Genomic DNA, 24,051 nt, shown 5'->3' on the forward strand with positions numbered 1-24,051 from the left:
TCCATCCACCCCAAAGCACATGCCCATACCGCATGTACCCGCAAGGTGATGACGATGCATTTGTCACGTGGCAGGGAGATTGCACATGCGGTCATGGCGGGGATGACGGCATCGCAGCATGAATGGGCATCTGGCATAGGCATACATGGATGAATGATGATGCCCATACAACAAGGGGTCAGAAGAGAGAGAGAAAAAGCAAGAGGGAGAGACGGCGAGCACTGCAAAGCAAAACACCGGTTAAGCAGCAGCATGGAGGGATCGAATCGAAACCCTAGACCGATTTGATTGATTGGTTCATTGGAGCGCTTACTTTTATTTAAAAACCCTAGCGGCCGTAGGAATCATTTTTCTATGTTTCCGGGGATTTTGTTTCGGCGATCAGAGAAAATGTTGGCCTGGGTTTTTTGATGCAAACGCAAAAAACCTGCTCTTCAAGAAACCCAAAAAATCAAGATCAGTTTTTATTTGGGTTTTGGGGGCTTTTTATTTATTTATTATGGAATGGGGGTGAGAAGGGGCATGAATGATCATGAATGGTCATGGGGTTTGAGTAGGAGCTTAGATGAGATGAGATGATTTTTCATGATGCAGCAGATGTCTTCCATGGCTCCACAGGGGCCAAACCCATCCCCTTCGCCCCCTCTGCAGTCTCACCACCACCAGCAGCAGCAGCTACCGCCGCCTCCAACTCATCCCCATCATCATCATCCCCATCACCAGGGCCTCTCGGCCTCTTCGCTCTCTCTGGGACTCGTTCCCCATACCTCCGCTTCTTCCCGGCCAACGCACATGCTAAATCCTGAGCCACTCGCAGCGGCACATCCTCAGCAGCAGCACAATCATTCTTCCTCTGAAGCGGCCGCGGCCGCCGCAGCAGCAGCGGCGGTGCCAGCACCACCACAGTTTCTGCCTTCATCGTCGTCGTCCGCTACGCTGTCCAGAATAAAGCTCTCGGACATCCTTCCAGACGACGGGGCGCCGACGCCCATCTACACAAAGGCCGTGGAGGCGCTATCGAATTCCCTGACGAGGCACAACGCGGTGGTTATAGAGCTCGGGGTTGAAGATTCTGCGTTGCTCAGGTGCGCGCTCGAATCCGCCAAGCTCTACTTCCGGACCAGGGCGCAGGCGGCCAATTGGGCCTCCAAAACCCAGACAGGCTACGGTCCTCCTCCCAACGCCCCTGCCGCGCGTGGCGGGGCTCATTTGTATCGTGCTGGAAGGTAGTATTACTAATACTCGCAGCCTGGCCTCATATCCCCATGACTCCCTTCATCGTCCATTCATCATACATCATGGCATTCTATTTATTAGTCATTTGCATTATAACCCTTCATTCCATTCACATATGTGCATTCTACATCTTTTAATAGGCATCTATGTATGATGATCATGATCATGATGAATGGGGGTCGGGGTAAGTCATGATTTTTGTTTTGACGAAAATTATAATTTTTGCAGGCCAACAGATGAAGGGGATACTTCGCCACCGTGCATGGCAGACGCATTCCGGTGCCTGGGAAAGGCATCCCGGGCTGCTCTCAGCGCCATCGCCAGACATCTTCGACTACGCAGCGAGTAATGCCACACATGCTTTTCGCATTACTTTAGACTCGTTTAATTGCACGTTACAATTAAACGCTGTTCTTGTTTTCAGGGTTAGATTTCTGTTAAGTTAATTTGCTGCCAACATTTTTACAAAAACCAACTTTTCTCAGTTTGTCGACGGTACTTAAACAGAATTTAGCTTCTCAGGTTCGAAAACCTCGTATTTTTTTTAGGTTTTTTATAATTCCTCAGCCAAATTTTAATTTAATTGTCTTATTTCCGTATGCCAGAGCTTGATTATATCCGAGACGAGCTTCTGCTACTGTTTTAAACATTTTGTCCGATGGTTTAATTTTGTTTCTGAAGTTTAAAAATGTCATCTTTTTATCCGAGGCTAGCTTTTGTTTATTTTTCCATTTCGGTATCCAAGGTTTTGGTTAAGAACTCTTACCCGAGAGCTTGGGTTAAGAACCATTATTCCGAACCGAGTTTCTACCACATTTTCAAAATTCATGCCCTATGGTTCAGTTTTGCGTCTCAGGTTCGAATTATTATTTTGTTTTAGGAATGCTTTGATGCCATTCTTATTTTCCATATCCCAGGGCTTCGTGTAAGCATTAATACTGGAGCCGATTTCCCAGTAGCATTTTCAAAATTTAGGCCCTGGGGTTCAATTTTGCTTCTGAGGTTCGAAAATGCCTTTTTTCCTTGAGTCCAACTTCAATTCAATTCTATTATTTACGTATCCCGTGGTTTGATTAGAGCATTGTTATTACCTGAGCTGAATTTCCGTTAGCATTAGCTTTGTAAAAATTCATATCGGCTTTGACAAGGTCAACATTTTTCTAAGGTCAGCTTTAATTTGGTTCCCTTATTTACATATTCTAGGCTTCAATTTTGCTTCTCAGGTTTGTACATATCTCTATAAAAGAAACAATCTCTACTAAATTACAATTTGTTATATTCAGGATAGTTTTTATTCATATTATTTTCATATCCCAGGTCTTCACTAAAGCGTTATTACCTGAGTCGACGTTCCACTAGCATTTTCTAAAATTCATGTCTCAGGGTTCAAATCTGCTTCTCAGGGGCCAGCTTTAATTTCATTTTCACATTTCCATATTCCAAGGATTCAGGAAAACATTTTTACTTGAGCCGAGTTTCCCCTTGCAATTTCGTAATACATGTCCTGGGTTCAATTTTGCTTTTGAGGTTCAAAAGTGTCATCATTTTTTCCGAGGCCAGCTTCTATTTAACTCTCTTTTTTATGTATCCTGGGGTTTGCTTGTACTGATTATTACCTGAGCTGAGTTTTCATCAGCATTTACAAAATTCTATTCCCGGGGTCTGATTGTGCCAAGAGGTGCTTTCTAGCCCAGCATGGTAGAGATGTAATGTAATGTCCTGTAAACATTTTGATTTTGTCAAATAAAATAAAAATAAAAATAACCTTATGTTAAATTAAAAATAACTTCAAACTAAAATAATAAAAATAAAAATTCTAATTTATTATTATTATTGTTATTAAATTTCATTGGATAGTTAAGGTAAACTTGAATTTGTCAAGTTACTGGTGGTTTTTGAGCTCCAGAGTTATGTGAACCCATGGTATCCACGTGGAATATAGTCTATCTAAAGGGGGAAATTAAACTAGCCTAGATCCATCTTAACTCCGAATCTATCAAGTGCTGAAAGAGATCAAATCTCTTTTCACTTTAAAAGAGGTTTGCATCTCAAAAAATTTGATCCCACTTGGCGTTTGGTTGATATGGATTTAAGATGGATCTAGGCCAAGGTTACTCGGGAGCGTAAGCAACAAGCAACATTTTCAAAAGCTCGCGGTTCGGGAGCGAATCAGGGGCGAATTTTTATATAATATATATTTTTATATATTTTGATGCATATATGTCAACAAAAAGCATGTACAATGATGAATTAGATAGAAAAAGCATAACGACATAAATTGAACCATATAACATCAATCATCTAGAAGTTATAATCTTCATCAACCACATCCATTAGTTAGTAACATACAACATATCGAGTCTCATGATTCATCAATCTTAAAGGTTCAAGCTTTCAAAATTTAGTACATAACATTTATCATCATTGATCACCAAAATTATATAAAAATTCTAACATGAAATGAAAGGTTATAAAATGAAATGAAATGAAACAACTTTCAACTTTTTTTTTCTAAATAAGATTAATCTATTAACAAAGGGAGTAGAATTACATCGTGACCGTAGTCAAAACCACTGCCCTGGTGAAAGGCAGAATTGTCAAGATAAACATATATGGAGACTGCCCAATGACAGGGAAATCAGTCTTGAACAGATTACCAAAACCCACGCAGGGGAGCAAATTATGATCTTCTTGATGTTGCAGAGTTTACAGAGTTCCAAAAATAAACAAAAATTCAACATAGCAGTTTGAACATAAACTTGCCCAATTGTATGGGCCGCAAGGCAAGATAACAAGACAACAGTGAGCAAACTAATCATCTGGAGGCTCTTCAACTATACGGCACCAACCTGTTGCAAGCAGATCCCTGGCAAGAGCAGCTTCGGATTCGGAAGGACCAGGATCAACCGGTGCCATCTCAACATCATGAGCGCTGCGAGCTTGAGCATCCGGAGCCTGCATAGACGCGCTGCCAATCCCCATCTGGAGGTTCGAAGTCTGAGCATTGTCAGAGCCGAGGCCCGCCGGATGAGAGCTTGGCTCCCCCAACTGGGCTTCCTCATGGAAGACCACCGTAATGTGAGCGGTTATCCTTGGGTGGTTCAGAGAACAGTTGAAGGAGAAAAGCGCGGAGCTAGTCGTGGGAGAAGGCATGGTGGCAGGAGGACGGGGAGCAGGGGAGCCCAAACAGTGGCTGGAATCATGAAAACGCCCTCTCCCACTGCGGGTGTGAGGGTAGTGGCCGACAAAGAAATCGTTGGAGAGGGAGGGCGAATCGGAAGATGGGCTGGAAGGCGCGCACAGAGGACAGCCCCGCATTTTATGGCGTAGACGAGGCATAGGGGAGACAACAGCAGCGGGAGCAAAGCGAGGCCGAGCAGCAACAATGATAGGGCCAGAGCAATTCAGACATAAGCCAAAACAAAGGCCAGAGGCCCGAGTGAAATGCCAGAGGTTCAACAGAGGCGGCTCTGTTAAAAGACCAGAGCGAAGCTCCAAATTAGCCTCCCCATTCAAGCAACAAGAGGCAGCAAGGATGATGGAGCCAACACCATACAGACAGAATCCAGAACTGAGGCCAGAGGCCAGATAAAAATGTGAGTGGTTCGACGGAAGCGGCTCCACAGATAGCCCATGGCCTAGCTTCAATTTATCTTCCTCTTTCACGCATTGAGAAGCACCTGCCATTATTGTTGCATTGAAGAGAGCCGAAGTCTAAAGCACGCTGGAGCATGCGGAGGCATGAACCAGAGCGGAGGACAGGATATGAGATCCGGAACCACTTAAGACAATGCCATTGAACCCTGCGCTTCTTAAATGCAGAGATTTGTCGATCAGAAGCCAATTATCCACCATGTCCTAGGTAGGCAGGTGTCGCCCCACCCCTGTCCCGTCATATTTAACGCCCTTCTGTACACCCGCATCTGGGAAACAACTTTCAACTTTAATGAAGCATCATATTTATAATTCATTACCAATGAGTTATAATGGCCAACTTCAAACTTAAATTGTCATATATTGTTTACAAAAAATATCATAATAAATATGAAAGAGTCAATTGTTATAAAAACTTCTAGAAAAGACAAGTAAATATAGTATCTATTACTAATGCTTAGGGCTCTTGCCACGAGAAATGGCTAATTTCTGAGCAGGTCGTGGTGGTCTTCTAGGAGTCTCCTCCCACATAGTCGCACAATCAGAACAAGAAGGCACATGCCCTCCACGTGAGGATGTAGATGGAGACGACGACAACAAAGAAACAATTGTTGGAACTCAAGCACTACTACTGGATGATGGGGGTGGCATGGATGTTGTTGCTTCATCATCATCTTTCAAAAGTTTTGCTTCCAATTCTTCTAGATATTTAGTGCAACCCACCAAATTATCGTCCTCTGGGTTGTTGTCCCAAGTTTTATATGATGTATCCTCATAAGCCTCATCACATAATGACTCAACAACCTCAAGTTGTAGTGCACATAAACCAAGCTTTCTGCCCGATTTTCATTGAGTTTGTGTCTTCTTACATTTGTATGAAGTTGTAGGTGCTCCAACACCCCTTTGCAAAAGAAGTATTTTCAACCCGTGAGAGCATGTTTTTTGCCAATTTTGGCAAAAGTCCCTGGCCGCCATATGCTTCCTACCATGTGAGAGCATCAAATCTGTCTCTATCTTCCATTGCATGCAAAGAACCAAATGAACCAGTGCAACTGAAGTATCTGTCTAATTCAAGATGTAGATTAGCACACTCCTCCTTGTCAAGGATTAACTTGTCTAATGCTTCCATATATGCTTTAGATAACTCTGCCTGATTCAAGACACAAATTAGCACACTCCTCTTTGTCAGGGACCAACTTGTGTAATGCTTCCATATATTATGCTTTAGATACCTCTCGATCTGTATGGGGTTTGATCCTAACCCCACCCCCAAGTGCAGGTTGGCCCAACCAAGATGGAGAGTAGTATTTTGGCATAAGGATATACGCCAAGGCATGTGGTGGAAGATTAAGTTTATTACACCATGCACACACACAATTGTGAATCATTGTATACAAGTTGGATCATTTTCCTGAACAATATCTTTTATTTGCCCCAACATGCTATCCATTTGCTCATACACCTCCCCAATCACTAGTTTATTTGTATCTGCAAAACGAATCATGCTACAAACGGGCTTGGTGAATTGCAAAACTTCGCTCACGCGTGCCCAAAACAACCCATCAAGAGTGGTCTCCACCTGTTCAAAACCTTGCTTGTTAACTGTGGTTGGATCACTGTCCTTTAATACCTGCCATTGTTGACTTGATACCATGCTAGCCAATGACTCTCTTACCTTCAAAAGGCGCCTGAAGGTGAGGTAATAACTAGCAAACCTAGTCTTCACAATCTTCAACAACTCCAATCTTGAGTGGTTGGGGAAAAGCACATGGTTATAGCTATGATTTGTAATAAATTTTATCATTTTTTTGCCCCTTGTACAAATCACCAATCCATTTGTATTGATGGTTTTTGTTCTTAATAATATCATGCACCAAAAGGTTTATTGTGTGAACCAAACACCCAAACCAAAATATGTTGGGGTATCTATCTTCAATAATTGCTCTTACTGCCTTACAATTAGAAGCATTATCAGTGATGACTTGGATGACATTGTATGGCCCAATATGTTCAATTGTTTCAAGTAATGGTTCTGCAATGTTGATGGCGGTCTTGAACTTTTCTGAGTAATCATATGCTGAAAGGAAGATTGCACCATTAATAGACACAACAAGAACACTTATCAATGGCTTGCCTTTTACAGTTGTCCATCTATCAGATACAATGGACAACCCATGCTCATTCCAAGAATTTGTTATTTTACTCAAAGAATGTGTTGTTTTTGCTTTTTCATGATCAAGTCCCACAGTTCTAGCCTTGTCATACCCAGGGCTCTTGTATCCTTTGGGGGCATCATTAATGGCAGAAACCATTTCATGCCAATAAGGTGAGCGAAGAACATTGAATGGTATCCCACATGCATAGAGAAACCGATATTTTTTGAATCCACATCATATTCCTACACCCTTTGTCTAGGAAATCTGATATGGTTCTACGCCTTAAAGAGATGTTTGTTCTTGTGCCTCCATATCCACTGCCATGGGAGGATGCTGATGGAGTTCTTTGTGCATGTGATTGTGGGCTATGTTCAAAGACACCCTTTGATCTTTTAGATCTGTATTAGGCTTCCTCCTCTTCCCTTATGTATTTGGCTCTGTGTTGCTTACACACTTAAACAAGCTATGATTCCTATTTGTTTATCTCCATCCCATGGCCTTTGCCCATAGAGGTGCCTTTTCGAACGAGTGTATGGACCTGTGTAAGTGTTTTTGTAATGGAGGCATGTAAATTTAGTGGTTCCAACCCCTTTCCCTCCTCTAGGCCTAGAAACATATTTCCACAATGGGGTTTGGTCTGGTTTGGCTTTTGTGCCCTCATCTCCACTCTCCACTTCCTCCTCAACAAGGTACTACTCCTATCTAGGGTTTTCGTCAAATCCACTAAAACCCACTTCTTCTTCCTCTTCATCATGATCAACCCTCCTACTCTTCAACACCATAATAACTAAAAAGGGAACCGACAACAAGAGAATTCCAAACCATATAGCCATGATGTTCGAAGTTTTGAGCCTGTAATAAAATGGAGGAATGGGAATGGGAAAGAGAAGAGAACATTTTCATTTAGTAATGAACATATAAAAAACACAAATGTTAGATTAGAGTGTAGATCCTACCTCTTTGGTCTTCAATCCCAAGCTCCAATCTCCCTTGCAAGCTCCTCATGGTCTCTTAATCTCCCTCCTCAACTCAAGCTCCAAGCCTCTAATTCGAAAAGCCCTCCTCTCTTGCTCTTTCACTGTGCATATGGTGAATAATGGGAGGGGAGGAGGACATTTTATCTTTTTCCCTTCCCTTTCCTTGCCTGTCTGTCGCGCAACTTTTTTGCCGACGAGAGCGAAAGGTGTTGAAATTTGATGACTAAAAAATGTTTCCTACAATTCCAACCTGATTTTAATTTCACCTTATCACTCCCATTTAGTTAAATGCCCTTTCCCATAAACATACATTCAACATATAGAATTCTGGAAATGAATTTTTCAGATTAAAACACATGGGACTGTCAACACATGCTGAAAATAAATATGGACATAAAATACACGCAGATTTTTGGTCAACTTAGACCGAGGCAAAACCCCTTCAATCTTCTCTGGGGAAAACTTGTTTGGGAGCTCTTCAAATTTATATATCTTTCAAGTTAAGGAAAAATGCATTTGCAGACAAAACAAAAACAACAAAATACAACTTATCTCTTCAGCCCAAAACTCCTTGAAAACTGTGCCCACTTTGCCTCGATTTTCATGCCCACTTTGCCTCAATTTTTGTGTGCACTTGAAGTTGAAAATATGTACTGTACGAATACATATTGTACGGATTGTACTTGTTTTTCAAAAACTTCTCTCGAACGACGTGCAACTTACAACATTAAATGTTGTTCGTACTATACCTTATATTGTCTTCTATGCCTCGATTTCCGTGCCCAACTTTGCCCAGAGATCACTCCTTCAGCTTGCTGCAACAAATTTCTACTTCAGAACTTTTCTCCAACTCTTAGCCTCCTTTCTCCAATCTGCTCATGAAGAATAAATGTAGAGTCTCTTTTCTTTCCCCCTTTTATTTCCCTAAATGACTTCAGGGCAACCCTAAGATCTAATGGCTCAGATTCATTTAGATCAAGGGATGAGAATAAATGTGCATTTAATTATCACTTTCCATGTTTTAAACACCCATTAAATAAAGTACCCACTTTGTACTTTATGTCTAAAGTCACTTTCACTTTAAAGTCACACTAGGGAAAAGAATTATTTTGGACACTTTTCCCTAGGTAGAGACTAACCCATGGGAAACCACTTGTCCAAGGTACTTTAAAAATCAACACTCCCTCTTACCAGGAAAGTGTTTCTCACCACACCCATATTGTCCCTGAAATGGACATGTTTGCCTCTTGGCAAGGACTTTGTGAGAACATCGACCACCTGCTCATCTATTGATATATACTCCAACTTCACTGCCCTCTTATGAACATAGTCCCTGATGAAATGATATCTGATGTCAATGTGCTTTGACTTGTCATGAAACACTAGATTCTCTGTGAGTTTAATGCAACTCTGATTATCACAGTGAATAACCATCGGGCTCAACTCCTGATAAAATAGGCCAAGATTAGATTTGGCTTCATCCATGACTTTTGGAACCTTCTAACCCATATTTACATTAATACCCATTAATATTTTATTTTTCCTAAGTTTAGACTTTTAGGAACTCCATTAAAAATATTAATTACTTTAATATCTCCCAAACTTGTTAGAATCTGCCCAAACCATTTTTGGGTCTTGGAGATTTCATGTGCTTTAGCCTCTCCACCAATTTTCATGACTAGAGCACATCCGATGCTACGCCAAATCAACACTCCCTCTTAGCGAGGATTGTGCTCTAGTAATACTCCACAGTGAACATTACTCTAATCATACTGCATCGGTACTTGTGCTGATGCTAAGCCTCCTTGCCTAACATCTTCTGCACTACTGCATCCTATACTGTTGCCCATGGCTCTATCATTGCTACTGCTACATCTGTACTGCAGCTCCCTCTGCATTCGTGTTGCTACTGGTCCATCTTCCCAACACTGCATCTGCACCGCAACTCCCTCTGCATCTGTGTTGCTGCTAGTCCTTCCCAACACTACATCTGCACTGCAAACTCCTCCTTCTCATGTTGCATCGTGCTACTGTTGACTACTACTGCACTGCAACATCATACCCATTTCTACTACTAAAATGGATTCTTTATCATCTCCATCTTCTCCCTTAAATAATCAAACATGGTTGTTCCAAGGGCCTTGGTAAGGATGTCTGCCACTTGTTTTCTTGTAGGAGTATAGCTCGACTATACAGCTCCTTGTTGGACACAGTCTTTGACAAAGTGACACTGGATATCAATATGCTTTGACAGATCATGAAATACTGGATTCTCAGAAAGCTTGATGCAACTCTGATTATCAAACATGATCCTGGTCGCCTCCATCTTTCTTCTGAATAGTTTCACAAGCAGTTTTCTAAGCCATATGGCCTTGCACGACATTGTGCTTGTGGCCATATATTTTGCCTCAGCTAAGCTCAGAGCCACGAATTTCTGTTTCCTACTGCACCAGGAGGTCATTCTTGATCCAATGTTGAAACAGTACCTAGTGGTACTTTTCCAATCCACTGAACCTCCTGCCCAATCTGCATTAGTAAACCCGTTCAATTTGATATCCTTACCCAACTGTTCCCTATAAATACTTGAGAACATGTTTAGCTGCTGCCCAGTGCGCCCTCTTCGGCTCCACCATGAACTGACTGGGGTGTTGACAGCGTAGCAAATGTCTGGCGTGGTATTGACCAGATACATCAGGGACCCTATGAGCTGCCTGTATAAGGTGGGATCAACATCATTGTCTTCTGATGCATCAATCTTCTTCCAATTGGTTATCATTGGAGTAGCCCATGGGTTTATAGTCCTCCATCCTGAATCTCTTTAGGATTTTTGTAGCATATCTCCCTTGCCCAAAGAAGATCTCCCCCTTTTGTTGCCAAACTTCCAACCCCAGGAAATAATGCATTCGTCCCAAATCTTTCATGTCGAACTTCGTGGCTAGATTCTTCTTGTAGTTCCCTATGAGTCTGGATGATCCTGTCAAGAAGAGATCATCCACATATAATACTAAGATTAGAGGCTCATTTTCTACAACCAGATAGTAGAGATTTGGATCTGTGTCGCTCTTGACAAATCCCATTTTCTGCAAGTAGCCATCGATTCGCCCATACCACGCTCTAGGTCCCTGTTTTAGCCCATACAAGGCTTTCTTCAATCTGCATACATGAGACTTCTTCTCATGTGTCTCAAAGCCCTCTGGTTGTTCAATGTATACTTCTTCTATCACACCATTCAGAAATGCCGTTTTGACATCCATCTAATGAATCTCCCACCCCATCTGTGCTGCAAGAGATATCATGGTTCTAATAGATGTATACCTGGCTACCGGGGCGAAGGTCTCTACGTAGTCAATTCCTTCCTTCTGAGCATACCCCTTAGCCACAAACTTGGTTTTGTATTTTTCAACACTGCCGTCTGCAACGTCTTTAATCTTGTAGATCCATTTCGAACCTACCACTGATCAGTCTTGAGGCCTTAGCACTACCTCCCAGACATCGTTCACCATTATGGAGTTGTACTCCTCTACCATTGCATCCAGCCAAACCTGATGTTGAGCTGCCTCCAGAAAATTGGCAGGCTCCCCATCCTGAGCTACTAATGCCTGATATTTATCTGGTTGTTTTCACTCCCTCTTATTGTTCCTTGGCGCACTGATGAAGTCCTCTGTATCTCGCAGAATCTGACAAAGTTCCCTGCTCGTTCTTCCTTTGCCATCAAGTGCTTTTGTTAGCTCCTCCTCATCCTGTGATTCTTTCTGACCCGAGGAAGATTTTTTTTCTTTTGCTGGTTGAAGAGGTTTGACCAACAGTTCCTCTTTTGGCTGCTCCTCGGAAGGCATTTCTCGAGATTTTTTGAAAGCCCTGTCTTCCATGAACTTCACATTTCGTCTAACTACTACCTTCCTACTCCCTGGAAGATAGATTTTGTATGCCTTAGCATTTTCGCTATATCCCACTAGATATCCTTTCTCTGTAGTTTGATCCAGCTTCTTCCTCTTTTCCTCGGGTATGCGGCAATATGCTAGGCTCCCAAATATCTTGAAATCATTGACTTCAGGCGTCTTCCCCGTGAAGACTTTCTCTTGAGTAATCTTGCCCAATGCTCGATGGGAGTTCTATTTTGAACATAGACTACTGTTTTGCTTGCTTTTGCCCACAGGAATTTTGGCATATCTTGATCATACATCATGGCACTAGCTGCTTCTACAATAGTCTTGTTCTTTCTTTCTGCTACTCCATTTTGCTTCGGATTGTACGGAGCTGTCCACTCTCTTCAGATGCCCTCCTTCACGCAAAAATCAGTGAAGTCCTTATCGACATACTCTCCACCATTATCTGAGCGCCAAACTTTTATATTCTTTCCACTCAGATTCTCCACTCTTTGAATCGACAAAAAACCTTGTCCTTGGTTTTCATAAAATAAATCCAAGTTTTCCTTGAGTGGTCATCAATGAAGGTAAGGAAGTACTCAGCACCACTAAGAGCTTTAGTGGATATGGGTCCACAGATATCCGAGTGTATCAATCTTAGTACACTCTTGGCCTTGTTTTTACTTCTAGGAAATGCTGCCTTGGTATACTTTCCTAGAGCACATCCTCTGCATACATCATCTCGTTCCATACTAAGATCCGAAACTCCTGTTACAATGCTCCTAAGAATTCTCAGAGCCCCATGGTGCAAATGTCCCATTCTTCTGTGCCATGGTTCGTTCAAATCCTTGTCTCCATGAATGCCTATTAGTGCCATTGATGATTCTAGTTGTAGTCTGTACAACCTGTTACTTTTGATCCCGATCTGTACTTTCTTTTTCCAGCTTGGGTGTTTGACATATACTTTCTCCTTGATGAAGAAAACATCATAGCCTTTGCCTTGAAGTTGCGACACAGAAAGTAAGTTCATCCCCAATCCTGGTACATGCAGCACATTGGTAGCACGAAACCACTCTCCCGTTTTTGTTTGAAAAACTATGATACCTCTCCCTACTGGAGTACATTTTGCTTTGTTCCCCATGGTGATCTGAAAGTTCATCTTCTCCTCCTGATAATTTGACAAATATTCCCGGATTCCCATCATATGCCAAGAGGCCCCACTGTCTATATACCATACCTCTGATGATGCAGAGCTAGTCACATAAGCCACTTCTTCTTCCAACTTGGAAGCCAACATAAAGAAATCGAAACCACTTTATCTTGTGCAATTTTCTGAAAATCTGTGCGAGTCTCCTGACGTAGATGCTTCTGCATCATGGTCTTGACCCATAATTGATTTTCCCTTCCTGTCTTTGATTACTTGCTCTGATACCATGTGGAAATTTTATCACTGTAGCGACTGATTTATTTTACCTACTTATTTCTTGATAAGTTGTTTATGAAAATCCTTCAGTAAACATTAAAATAAATTCCGCTGCAGATATCGCACCATAATACAGAAACAAACACATGCACAAGAATTAACACATCGACACAAATATTTTGGGCAATCAGTCCCCAGAATAACCCAATGTGGGAAAACCGGTGCAGCAAGGGAGGATTTTATTATTCAGCGATTTTTTAGTACAACTAGGTGCCAAACTGGCTTACCCAACAGAGAGGAAATTCTTCAGCACTCTCCACAGTCTTAGCGTCAGCCTGCTTGACCTCCGCATAGCTCCCAGACTCTTTGCGTTAGCCCCTGCCTCTCTGTGTCAGCACTGGGCCTCTTTTTGTCACCCACACAGGTCCTCCAGTGATTGTGGAGTTTGCAGCCCCTCCGTTTACCTCTCCAACCTCTGCGCTGTTCCCCTGTTGTTGTTCTCAACTCTCTGTTTCTTACTTGCTGCCTCCTGCTGCTCTACAGACCACTAGTTCGAATTTCTCAGCTAACCTCGCTTTAGAAATCGAACTGACTGGTCCCCTTCAGTATGTTCTCCAACTGACCCTCAAGCCTCTTCTTATACTTTTCCTGTTGGTCTTTCAACGGCCGAGATTAAATCTCTGATCAATGACTAAGATTAGATTTGGCTTGATCCATGACTTTTGGAACCTTCTAACCCAGTTTTATATTAATACCCATTAATATTTTACTTTTCCTAAGTTTAGACTTTTAGGAACTCCATTAAAAATATTAATGATTTTAATATCTCCCAAACTTGTTAGAATCCGCCCAAACCATTTCTGGGTCTTGGAGATCTCATGTGCTTTAGCCTTTCCACCAATTTTCATGGCTAGTGCACATCCGATGCTACCCCAAATCAACAACAACACCTTGAAGTGCTTTTCCTATCAGAAGCACAACCTGCCCAATCTGCATCTGTGTAACCTGCCAACCTCACTCCATCTCCCCGCCCATAGTCCAAACCATAATCGACAGTCCCCTGCACGTAGTGAAGAATGTGCTTTGCAGCTACCCAGTGCACCCTCCTAGGCTCAACCATGAATTGGCTAAGTGTGTTCACTGCAAAGCATATATCTGGCCTAGTGTTGACCATATACATCAAGCACCCAATACGCTGCCTATACAATATGGGATCCACCAAACTAGAATCTGAAGCATGAAGCTTCTTGTAGTTGGTGATCACAGGTGTAGACATGGGTCTATAGTCTACCATGTGAAATCTGCTTAAGACCTCCACAGCATACTGCCCCTGCCTCAGAAAGATATGCCCCTCCTCTTGCCACACCTCAGGCACCAAAAAGTAATGCATTAGCCCAATGTCCTTCATCTCGAACTCCGTAGCAAGATCCTCCTTGCAACCACTAATCAGTCCCTCTACCCCAGTAATGAACAAGTCATCAACATACATCACAAGAATGAGCGGATCATCCCCTACAACAATGTAGTATAGGTTCAGATTTGCATCACTCTCTGTGAAACCCATCTGCTGCAACTAAGTATCAATCCTCGAATACCAAGCTCTCGAAGCTTGCTTAAGTTCATAGAGTGCTTGCCTCAACTGGGATACATTGGTCTCCCGCCCAAGCACCTCAAATCCCTGTGGCTGCTCAACATACACCTCTTCCTCTATAACCGTTTAGAAATGGGGTCTTCACATCCATTTGATGGATCTGCCAACCCATTTCTGCAGCAATAGAAATAAGGGACCAGATAGAAGTGTATCGAGCTACGGGAGCGAAGGTCTCATCATAGTCAACTCCCTCTATCTTTGAGAACCCTCTAGCCACAGACCTCGCCTTAAATTTCTCAATGCTGCCATCCACATCATGCTTGATCTTGTAGAGCCACCCGGAAGTCACAAGTGACTTGCCCTCAGGCTTAGGAACCACTTCCCAGACATTTTTCTTAATGATAGAGGCATACTCCCACCATAGCCTCTCTCCATACCTCCTAGATGGCAGCCTCCTCATAGCTAGTAGGCTTAGAGTCAACAATGCTGTTAGCCTTGGTTACATAACTACAAAACCGCTCAGTTGGCACACTCTCCCTATTCACCCTCTTCGGAGGACCAACGAACTCCGCTTCCTTCAAGGTGTCTTGAAGCCACTTGGGACTCCTCTTCCCTAAAGAAGCTTCCCCATAGGGAACCTCATTCTCTGCCCCTAGTCTGGTGAATTCGAAGGTCTGCCAACTGACCCTGGTGTGCCTGTACCAACACTTGTCCTCGAAGAACCTGTACTGGCACTTGTGCCTGTGTTAGTTGAGGTGCCATGTGAACTCTGAACTAGTGGACTCCCTAAAGAAGTGCTCGATGAACTCGCCATTGGTGCCCTAGATGTCACTGGCACTGAAGTACCTCCTATACAAGTCGATTCAAAACCCTGAGGTCCTGCTCCCTATACTTGACCTCCCTGCTGAGGAGAAGTCTGTGACTCTCTCTCATCATATGCCCATGATCTCCGATAGGCGCTCTGCTCTTCGAACTTCACATCCCTCCTAATCACCACTCGTCGTTTAGAAGGAATGAAAATCTGATAGGCCTTCGAAGTCTCGTTGTAACCCATAAAGATACCCTTCTCTGCCATGGGTTCTAGCTTCGTCCTCTGCTCCTTGGGGATATAAGAATATGTGAGACATCCAAAGATACGAAGATGTCCCACATGAGGCTTCTCTCTAGTGAAAGGCTCCACCAGAGTCATATTCCCCAATACTCTATGAGGACTCTTGTTTTGAAGATAAACAACAGTATTGCAAGCCTCAACCCACAAAAACAAAGGCAACCCCTAATCATGAATCCCCCAACAATAGCTCTGTTCTTCCTTTCAGACACCCCATTCTGCTGGGGGTTGTAAGGAACCGTGAAATCTCTCCTAATGCCCTCCTGTGCACAAAAGTCAGAAAACCCACCACCAGTGTACTCACCAGCATTGTCTGACCTCAAGATCCGAATCTTCCTACCTGTTTGCTTTTCCACAAGAGCTTTGAACTCTTTAGAGCAACTGAAGACCTCAACTTGGTCTTCAGGAAATATATCCAAGTCCTCCTAGAGTAGTCATCAATGAATATAACATAATACTCATCACCACCCAAAGACACATGAGACATACGACCACTAACATCATTATGAATCAAGTTTAGTATACCTGTAGATCTGCTGTCGCTGGCTGGGAATGGTAACTTGGTGTACTTGAGCAAAGCACACCCTCTGCAGACCTCATAATGCTCGACACTGAAATCAGGAACTCCAGTAGTGATCTCCCTCTGTACTCTCAAAGCTCCATGATGCATATGCGCCATCCTCTGGTGCCATAACTTGCACAAATCTCTATTGCTGGTGGTACCAGTGTGAGTGCTACTAGATGTGCTACTCACCAATGCTCCTGTTGACTGAAAACTGAACCTGTATAGTTTCCCAGAGCGGACTCCAATCACTTTGGCCGAAGTGATGGAAGCTCCCCTGGGATGCATCAATACCTGGCCTCCTGAGAAAGTAACGTCAAACCCCTTCTCCTCCACAGCAGACACTGAAATCAAGTTCTTCTTCATCCCCAAAACATACAAAACATCCATGACCTTCAAAGGAGGCAAGGACTCCCTCTCAAAGGTCACAGTGCCCACACCAACAACTCTCACAGTGCGGTCATTTCCTAGTACAATCTCACTATCAATTGCCCTCTCTGCAAGCTCTGAAAAGAATTCCTGCGCACCTGTCATTTGGCGGGAAGCCTTGTTGTCTATGTACCACACATCAGATGATATACCCTTACTAGATGTAGAAGTAATAAATGCAAAGTCCTGTTCAAACTGTGAAGCAAACTACCCCACCTTTGATGAAGTTGTAGTACCCTTCTTCCCCTTGTTCTTCCTCTTAGGACACGTAGCAGCATAGTGTCCCATCTTCTAACATGCCCAACATTTGACTTTGGACATATTCGTATCTTTCCTCTTCTTCTTCTCCTTTCCCTTAGCCCCATCTGATGAGGCCCCCTTCTTGGCCTTCCCTTTGTTCTTCCCCCTGGTTGTCAAGGCTACATCTTCCTCATCTGCTATCTTCACCCCACCATTGCCAGTCTTCCATATCTCATGCTGCACACAATCATCCCAGAATCTGTTGCAATTGGGAAGATTCTCCCTAGAGGTAACAAAATCTCCAAAGACCTCCCAAGACTTAGCAAGTCCTGCTACAACTATCCTGACTAACTTTGTGGGTGCAACTACTCCACCAATAGCAGTCAAATCATCACTTACCTGTTTGACCCTGCCAAGATAATGAATTACACTTTTAGCCTTTGTCATTCTAATGTTCTTCAATTGTTATTTGAGTACCATCTTCTTGCTCCCATTGGTACTCTGATAGAGAGTGGTTAGAGCTGCCCACATCTGATATGCATGTGTTTTCTCTCACCCGAGGAACCACATGATCCTTCAGACTGCCCAACAAAATCCTTTTTGCCTTTGCAGTGGGATGTACAACCACTTGCCGCACTATGTCCCAAACTACTGCCTCCTCAAACATCGTCTGAATTCCGTCCTTCCAAACGACATAGTTGGATATCCCATCCAGTTCTGTCCTCTACCCTTAAGAACATGGCCATGACTGCTGTCCAAAATTTACAAATTCAAGAAAATAGAGAAATGAATTTCGAACACACCTTGCTGTCCCAAAAGTTCAGTCTGTGTGAAAGTTCACCTTGCTGTCCCAAAATATTAGTTTGCTGTTCACACTGCAATTTCCAGCCTGTAACTCTGATACCATATTGAAATTTAATGACTAAAAAAAGGTTTTCTGCAATCCCAACCCGGTTTTAATTTCACCTTATGACTCCCATTTAGTTAAATGCCCTTTCTTATAAACATGCATTCAACATATAGAATTTTGGAAATGAAATATTTAGATTAAAACATGGGACTGTCAACATATGCTGAAAATAAATATGGACATAAACAGATCAGCAACACACAAAAAATACACACTGATTTTTGGTCAACTTAGATCCAAGCAAAATCCCTTCAATCTTCTCCGGGGAAACCCTGTTAGAGAGCTCTTCAAATTTATTTATCTTTCAAGTTCAGGAAAAATACATTTGTAGACAAAACAAAAACATCAAAATACAACTTATCTCTTTAGCCCAAAACTCCTTGAAAACTGTGCCCGCTTTACCTTGATTTCCGTGCCCACTTGAAGCTGAAAATATGTACTGTACGAATATAAACCGTACAAACTTTATTGTAAAAATTTCGTACGAGCTGTACAGATTTTTGTACCACTGTACGAACTGTGCAGTTTTTTTCTTTCACAATTTTGTTTTCAAAAATTTCTCTCGAACGGCGTGCAGCTCACAGCATTAAATGTTGTTTGTATTGTACCTTCTGCTGTCTTCTATGTCTCGATTTCTGTGTCCAGCTTTTCCCAGAAATCACTTCTTCAGCTTGTTGCAACAAATTTTTCTTTCATAACTTTTTTCCAGCTCTTAGCCTCCTTTTTCCGCTGTACAGATTTTTGTACCGCTGTATGAACTGTGCAGTTTTTTTCTTTCACAATTTTGTATTCAAAAATTTCTCTCGAACGGCGTGCAGCTCACAGCATTAAATGTTGTTTGTATTGTACCTTCTGCTGTCTTCTATGTCTCGATTTCTGTGTCCAGCTTTTCCCAGAAATCACTTCTTTAGCTTGTTGCAACAAATTTCCCTTTCATAACTTTTCTCCAGCTCTTAGCCTCCTTTTTCCAATCTGCTCATAAAGAATGAATCCAGTCTCTTTTTTTCCCCCTTTGTTTCCCTAAATGACTTTTGGGCAACTCTAAAATCTAACGGCTCAGATTCATTTAGATCAAGAGATGAGAATAAATGTGCATTTAATTCTCACTTTCTATTTTTTAACTCACCCATTAAATAAAGTACCTACATTGTACTTTATGTCTAAAGTCACTTTTCACTTTATAATTTAACACCGACTTTACCACTTATAAAGTCACTTTCACTTGATCTTGGTTATAACATTATTATTATCTGGTCTGAATTTCTGTGACTATTGTCAAAATTCATGCCCTACAATTCAATCAGAAGCCTGAACTCTTTTTGCTAGCTGTAATTTTATTTCTTGCTTGACAAATTCCAGTGCTTGAGCTGAAGGAAATTCAGAAAACTTGGTCACAATAGAAGATCTTCATAATTTAACATCATACTAAAATGATAATAGCCTGCCTATATTTAGGGTCAGTTTACACTGCCATTTAAAGTAAAGAAAAATAAATTTGAGTACTTTGAGAAATTTGTGGTTTGTACCTTAAATTTATGTCTAATCAGATACATTATATTTATCCTAATTAAGTTCAGATACCAAGATTGGAAGGCTAGCTTTAATCTAATTTTCTTATTTTCACATTGTTGGGCCTAATTGTAGAACTGTTATTTTTGGAGCCAAGCTTCTTCTAGTATTTTCAAAATTCACATCCCAGGGATCAGTTACAAGATAAGTCTGGTTCGCTAGATATGCTTCAATGTTTTTCTGGATAACATTTCAGAGTTAGATTGACAATATAATGTCTGAACCGAAATAAGATGCCGAAAATGAGGTCGCAATAGAAGTTCATAGCTTGTGTTTTATTATGACATTAATGCCTAGGTTGAGGGGCATTTCGAACTGTCATTTAAAATCAGATAAAAGTTAAGAGCAGGTTCTTAAAGGACTTTGTTCTTTCTATTTAAAATGTATGTATTACGAGATATTGTATTCTAATTCAGTTCAGATACCAACTTCTGCAAAATGGTCATAAATACTGTTTGTTAAAAAAAATAAAATACTAGCATTTTATTTCTCTATCCTAGACTTAATTCATTCTTCTGCTTGGTCTGTTTTGAGACTGATGATGTAATTTACTTTGGCAGTGTGTTCAATTCATTGCTTGATGACTTGCCTTTACCAGCAAACGAGGTGTCATCATCAGTCTTGGTTGCAACATATTCTCCTCCTGCTGTACAAAATGCTAAAACTTTGCTTGGAGGCTCCAAATCAAGTATGCCTTACGAGATGGAGAAAGGATTGTTAATTCTCATCGCCTCTGACAGCCCTGGTGTTCAGGTTATTTGCGACTGCTCTTTAAATGTTTTGGTACAAATAGGCAATGGAAGTCTTGGTCAATGCACACATCCTTACAGCACACACTCAAAATTTTGTAACACATATAATAAAGCTGGATAAAAACCAAGCCCGAGGCTGCAAACTTAAACCATTGACACTTCTGTATTTTTACAAATCAGCTAAATTTCTTTCATACTAACTTCTGCTTTGAAAGGTGTACAACTTGTACATGACTGAATGAAAGAGTTTTATTCTACAGTATGGCCAAGACTCAATATTCCAGGGAATGGGCTCTCCGTCTAACTTAGAATGCCCCGTTAGTAAATGTTTCTCAGCTGTCAAATTCACCAATGGTTTGATTCTTTTTGTGGTTGAGACTCCATTTCCTATGCTAGGGTGTCTGCTTCAAGGGCATTGGACACCATCACTCAGACCTGCAGCAAATATCTATGGACTTCTGAACTTATTACTATCATGTGTGATGATTTAAGAGCAGTGCTTTAATCATTCAAGCTATAAGCTTCTTTGGCAAAATGGTTTATAAATTGAGACTCCAAGGCATATCCTGCTTCATGGTACATGCGTAACCTGCATAGATCATAGGTTTGCTCAAAACATAACCATCATAGATCGAAATCATAAGTCACATGTAACCATCATAAAGCATAGATCACATGTAATCATCATAGAGTAGAATCATAAATCATATTCATAGTCAAACTAATTAGATATAATTTAGTTACATATTAATTAATATAAATAAAATAAATTAATTTAGCTATATATTAATTAATATAAATAAATTATAATATAGGTTTTTTAAAAAAAAAAAATTATTCATTTATAATTTAATAATTAATATATTTTTATGATAAAAAGTTTATTCATAAAAATCTAAATAATAAAATCCTAATCTAATTAAAGGAAAAGAATAAAAACAATTAAAGCAAAAATTTATATTATTATTATATTAATTATATAAATTAATATAAAATTAATTTATATTGATTATTATATTAATCATATTAATTATATAAATCATATTATTAATTTATATTAACTAGTTTAAATCATATGTCGGCCTTTTTCTATGAATTTAGGGTTCTTGTATTTATTTCCAGGTCGCATTCTCTTCTCTCTCAATATTCTCTCATTCCTATTCTTTCTATTTGTCCTGATGATGGACCCCCTTTGGGGTTTGAAACGTTGGCAAAATGAACTAAGAACTGTGGTTAATCCGGATCATGAATCAAAAAACGCCCACAGAAGTCTAAAATCTAACATTACAATACTGATAATTATCCTTCATCGATCCTTACTTTTGCCTTTTTTCTTTTGTACACACACCAGATCGGTTGCCACTCCCAAAAAACATCTAGTGCCTTCCCCTCCAACAGGTGCACATACGCATAGTGTGTGTCACACAACCACACATGTCATACAACACCATGCAATACATGCATCTACACCAATACCATATGTACACAACACAACATCACATGTAACATGACACCACCTACACAACGTGTACACAATGCCACATGTACATTGCACCATTATACAATGTGTACACAATACCACATATACGCAGTACCACACGCACAACATGTACGTGACACCACATGTACACAACACCACATGCAAGACATGTACACAACACCAACCGCACACAGTGCCACTTGTACAACATGTACACAACACCACCTACATAGAATTCCACTTGTACAATATGTACACAACACCACATGCACATAGCACTACTTGTACAATCATGCATAGAACACCATATGTAGATATTTCCACATGTACAACATGCACACAACACCACCTGTACATACAACTACATATCCAACATTTGCATAGCATCATCCGTACACAACACTGCATTTCAACATGCACAAAGCACCATATACACATGATGCTGCATATACATCATCCACGTAGTATAATATGTACGTAGTACTTCATACCCAACATCTACATAACACCATCTATACCCAACATTGCATTTGCAATATTCATACAACATTATCTGTACCATCTTGTACATAACGTTGCATAAGCAACATGTACACATGCTATGTATGCACAACACCACATGCACAAAATATCACAAATGCAACATGTACAACATATATAGCATGTCCACAACAATAGTACCAAACATCCAAAACCACATTGTCTTTACCAAGCAACCTTGCTTCCTGTCTTATCCATGCTTATCCTAACATGTCGTAGACCACACTACTTCATTTTGTTGATGTATCCCTCGACATAACCTGTCTATAACATAATCATAGGCATAATACAATCATAAAATATAAATTCATATTCACATTATACTGACCTCATATGTTTGTCATGACTACTCTTCCCACCTGATTCCTTATAGAGCAGGAACCTCTTCCTGTCATTCGCCTGTGTAAGTAATCATTCCTCCATAAGAATGATCCCTGAAAACCCTATCAGATAGTGACATAGATACATAGATACATACATATATATAAACATTAGCATAAAATAATCATCATCTTGTTAGACCACAACATGCATACATACATGTATACATATAAATGTTAGCATTAATAATCATGATCCATAACAAACCTATCAAACATGACATACATACACACCTACATGTATAAACATCAACATAATCATGATCACAACATAATTACCAGATAACATAAGGTCTAGGTTAAGATAACTCCCTTTATCTGTGCTCACCATGCACAACATTGAGAACAATAGTTCCCAAAATAGCCAAGGCATATGATTCCTCCAATCCATTCACCTTACCTTTCTTGATTACCTTTCCCATGTTTGTACTGCCACCATCAATTTACCACAATGGACCAACTAGTCCAACGACTATCATAGTCTTACCTTCTTTTGCGCTTACTCATGCACAAAGCTTCATCTGAAACTTACATTATCTGTTGGGTGCCACACATCTCTCTCTGATCTCCATTAACTTTCCTCTTTCCCAAACAATTCCCAAGGCACTCAAAACATAAAAGGCAAGAAAAGAAACAACCAAGAAGAAAACCACAAACAAATAATGACATCACAACCCAAGTGGCAAGGCCTTGCACCATACATAAACAAAACCACAAATCAAGCTCAAAAAATCATAAAAGACAAAAAGCACAAGACTAGCAACAAACACCATGACTCAATCCCCATGGTTCCCAAGGAAATCTCAACCTGAGCCTTCTTCAAGATTTCGTGGCAATTTCTCTTGCCATGCAACCCCGTGCATCATATTACCATAAACACATAACTTTCAGTGTATAACAATACATCAGTTACCTTATCTTGTTGTGCCAAGCACATTGCTTGCAATTGAACACATCCATATCATCTCTCAAGCGACTCCAATTCCCTTGACAAATCCACCTACAACTAGAGACTGGCTAATACACCTGTCAAGTACATGTTCATGACTATAGCACATATCCACATAATGCCATACAAAATCAAGGTTAAGAAGACTTCCTACATGCAAAGCACTCATTCGTTTGGAATTAGGTTTCCAAACATAGCCAAAGGAATTCTTGCCCAATTACCTTCTTCT

General features: G+C 40.9%; 1 protein-coding gene across 1 annotated transcript; it reads left to right on the forward strand.

Moving 5' to 3' along the window:
• The first annotated feature begins 203 nt into the window (after positions 1-203).
• On the forward strand, positions 204-20,948 carry LOC149233068 (uncharacterized). Its single transcript, XM_089379682.1, has 3 exons — positions 204-1,226; positions 1,465-1,581; positions 20,282-20,948. Exons 1-3 carry the CDS (start codon positions 586-588, stop codon positions 20,592-20,594), a joined length of 1,071 nt encoding a protein of 356 aa, XP_089235808.1. The 5' UTR covers positions 204-585; the 3' UTR covers positions 20,595-20,948.
• The last annotated feature ends 3,103 nt before the right edge of the window (positions 20,949-24,051 follow it).

The sequence above is a fragment of the Pinus tabuliformis genome, chromosome J (assembly GCF_031772625.1).
Source record: "Pinus tabuliformis cultivar Carrire ecotype Pingquan chromosome J, CPIR1, whole genome shotgun sequence".
Taxonomy (NCBI): domain Eukaryota; kingdom Viridiplantae; phylum Streptophyta; class Pinopsida; order Pinales; family Pinaceae; genus Pinus; species Pinus tabuliformis.

What these genes read in the sequence shown, in the direction of transcription:
- LOC149233068 (XM_089379682.1), top strand. Translation starts at nt 586, where the DNA reads ATGATGCAGCAGATGTCTTCCATGGCTCCACAGGGGCCAAACCCATCC. An exon ending in CATTTGTATCGTGCTGGAAG is followed by an intron (nt 1,227 to 1,464) that starts GTAGTATTACTA and finishes TAATTTTTGCAG; the next exon opens with GCCAACAGATGAAGGGGATA. An exon ending in CATCTTCGACTACGCAGCGA is followed by an intron (nt 1,582 to 20,281) that starts GTAATGCCACAC and finishes TTACTTTGGCAG; the next exon opens with TGTGTTCAATTCATTGCTTG.